General features: G+C 31.1%; 1 protein-coding gene across 1 annotated transcript; it reads right to left on the reverse strand.

Moving 5' to 3' along the window:
• Positions 1–1,079: 1,079 nt before the first annotated feature.
• On the reverse strand, positions 1,080–2,783 carry LOC132729773 (uncharacterized). Its single transcript, XM_060715593.1, has 3 exons — positions 2,708–2,783; positions 2,137–2,529; positions 1,080–1,288 (listed from the first exon to the last, which is right to left on the reverse strand). The coding sequence occupies exons 1-3, from the start codon at positions 2,754–2,756 to the stop codon at positions 1,080–1,082; spliced, it is 651 nt and encodes a 216-aa protein (XP_060571576.1). The 5' UTR covers positions 2,757–2,783.
• Positions 2,784–3,426: the final 643 nt, after the last annotated feature.

A 3,426-nucleotide genomic window follows, 5' to 3' on the forward strand; every position in this document is an offset into this window, starting at 1 on the left:
GTTCCTTTCTGACTCTTCATTTACCGTTGCATATTCTTTCAGTTTTTCATCATACGACTGCTGCGCTGCAGACACCTCGATCATTTCGTCATCTGCATGTCTTCGTACAACTTCTGTGTCCGTTTCGTTTGCATGCATAAGTGTACATTTTTTGTAAAAATTAAAATTCACCTGTTCCTCTTGATTTCCGTTATAGTTTTCATTATCTAAATACGAAATATTTCATTTTAAACGGTAAATAGCTTTTGCTTTACAACAACATTCATTTTGAGATGTTATTTTTTTAAATTTGACATTGAACTATTATTTATATTAATTAATTTAATCATCTCCAAATAACTTTTATGGCATAGTGTAATTGTTCGATATGCATAATGCTGATTTTTTAAGAGATCATTTTGTAGTGTATCTAATCTAAAAACAAGACGAATGGAAACAATCTGAACTTGTGCTATAGACTGTCATCAAGATATTTTCCCCTCAATTACACTCGATTTAAAGGCACGTGGTAAGTTAGAGGTTTTCTTCAAGATACAAACACATTGCCATGAATTAATAAATTGGGTGTACGTCATTTAAAAGAAGAATTTATTGTTGTTAATATACTTGTATTTAGACATATTTTACCAATTTTACCATGAACCATTTCTTCCGTTTCATCTTCAAGAGAGCTTGATCCTTCTGAATCTTTAAAATATATGCAAAATATACGAAAAAAGAAAAACCCAATTTTTTTACATATTCAAAAACAGATCCTATAAACACATGTACAGACATTTTACAAATAAAATTCCACAAAAATACACTTTGAAGGTAGAATATTATAAAATTTCTGCCATTTTTAGAGGAAAATTAGCTTAGCTGCAAGTAAAGAAAAAACGTACTCAAATGTTTATGCCTTTGAAACAAATCGTGAAATCTTGCAAACTTAAAATAAATTATTTTATGTAGTAAGCCTAGTGTTCATTCTCTTATATGTTTATATGAATTATCTAGAATGCGACTTTAATGTAAAAAATAAATAATTTCTATTAAATCGCGTACAACAAAATGTATTTTTAATTTACAGTACCTGTTTCTTAAAACACATTTCGAAATTCCATCATTTCAGGGATCAGTTTTATTGATACAGTGTCTTTGAACTCCGCTGACATCTGTTCTGCAATTTTATTCAGACTATTTGTCGTTTTTTCCTGTTTTATCGCGGATAGTACTGAATTTATTCCGTCCACAGATGAACACTTCAATGGAATACTAATGTGTTCACTTGATGCTTCATGAGTTGTAGCTGTAAAAGTATTTATAATGTACTAAAATACAAGCTAACAAAAGATAAAAAAATCATATTATTTTAGTGTTTCATATATGGAAGTGCCGGATTATTTTCACGTTGGTTCCCATCTTAGCTGTGTACTACGTATTACATGCAGCGTCTGAAAATTACATCCTGCTTGATCTTCGGTTTCACGAGGTATCAATTTTCCATCGTTGCTCGTAGCAAAATACAAATACAACATAATATTCCGTATTAATTAACTAAATTCAAGTCAAACAGAATCATTTCTATTAATATTTTACTAACACGTAATATTTTAGATTTTTTTTTAATCTGTTCCACTGTTAGTTTAATTTTATGGTAAGCAGTTTCGTAGGAAACGTGATATAAATGTTATTTCACGTTATATAGGATTTAAACTTCCGATGTTAAATAAGTAATAAAAGGTATTAAATAGAAAATAGATATAAACTAGTTTTAAGAGGCTCAAATGAAGTTTCTTGACATGACAGGGTGGAAAAACTTTTTTAAGGTAAGTGATTCTTTTCATGCAGATCTAAATCAATTATTTGTGATCAAAATTTCAAATAATTTACTCACTCTGTGTTTCCAGAAAAAAGAAATGGAAATCAAAGTGCCATAAATTGAAAAACGTTGCAATGCGTTTCACTCAAGTGGGGCTAAGAATAGCTTACAAATACTATTTTCAATTTATTTCTGAGTATATTCTTATTTATCTTTTGCATATCTTCCTGGTTTTAAGTGCCCTCATCGGTCTATGAAATAATTCAAATCATAATTATTAAGCCATGGAAGTCTAAAACAATTTATGTAAATATGGGTTTCATACCCGTACATACATTTATGTAACATTCTTGAAACCCCCGACACACTTTCGAGTGTGCACTTTCCTTGTATGAGGAAAGCGTATCCATATATGTAATGGAGCTCATTGGTTATGTTTCGGAATGTGCTTCTAAACTGGTCGCCGTGCGTGATATCTAAAATGTGCATTAAGCCACCAGGAGTGGAAAATTTGAATGACCAAATAATACACTTCCGTTTTACTTCAAGTGGTGTCACGTCTGGATGTGCGGCAATGATTGCTACTACTTTGTCCGTTTCTTTCCTTATAGAACCTGACGGTTGATCTAATTTTTGTATGGAAGCTTGCAGGTTGATTTCGAGTAAGTCTTCTGCTTTTTTCTTTATTTCTTCATTTTCACATATTGTCAGCAGTTTAAACTCGAAAACTGAAATGGAGCAGAAGAAAGACTGAACTGCGATACAACATAAAGAGCAAAAGAAAATAAATGAAATATATTAATGTATGTTCAAATCACTATTATTGAAATTGTATTATGTATAAAATTTGCAGACATTGTTAAATACAGATCAAATGACATACCATTTTATCTTTTTCATACTCACGATGTTCTTGTTTGAACTTGATATCTTTTTGGCTCAACTGGTTCAGCATGACTCTCAATTCTTTAATTGTTTCTACAAAAAAGGATTGTAATTACATACTTTAATGTTCTGTTCACAAAACTTATCACACATTATCAAAATGCATGTTTTAGGAAAAATAAATACAAACTTTTTAATATTAGTTTTACACACTTAATAAACTATGTTGGTCAACTAGCAATACATGCATTCTTATAAAAAGTATTACCGTTGTAGACATCGTTCAAAGTTTTCAATTCAATACCAGATTCTCTAAGCTGTTTTAAATACTCTTCAGCATCACATCCTTCTTCGTCTTTTTTTCTTATAACGTTCAATAAGATTTTCAACTTGTTGTCTGTCGTCCTCGGCAATGTTGATTGAAAGATGATTTAGACAATTGATAAGATCAATCCAGTTTGTCAGAAAGTCAACAGTATCTAGAGACTGCAGCGCAAGTGTAGCATAATTTACCCTTGCACTTCTTATACTCTTGATATACAAGATCTCCTTCTGACTAAGGTTATCATCACACGTGAGCAGTAAAACAGATGCCAGAAGAAAAATATCCCACATTTTATAATCTGAACAAGACTCTTGTGGGTAGAGGCAACTGGAAAATTTCTCATCAATATTTCTGGTCAACGTTTCCTTTTTTCTTTCAAGGAAATCAGATAGGTCTTGGCCGCCCAGCTTTTTCG

Source organism: Ruditapes philippinarum, unplaced genomic scaffold, assembly GCF_026571515.1.
Source record: "Ruditapes philippinarum isolate M1 unplaced genomic scaffold, ASM2657151v2 ctg973_1_1_1_1, whole genome shotgun sequence".
NCBI classification, from domain to species: domain Eukaryota; kingdom Metazoa; phylum Mollusca; class Bivalvia; order Venerida; family Veneridae; genus Ruditapes; species Ruditapes philippinarum.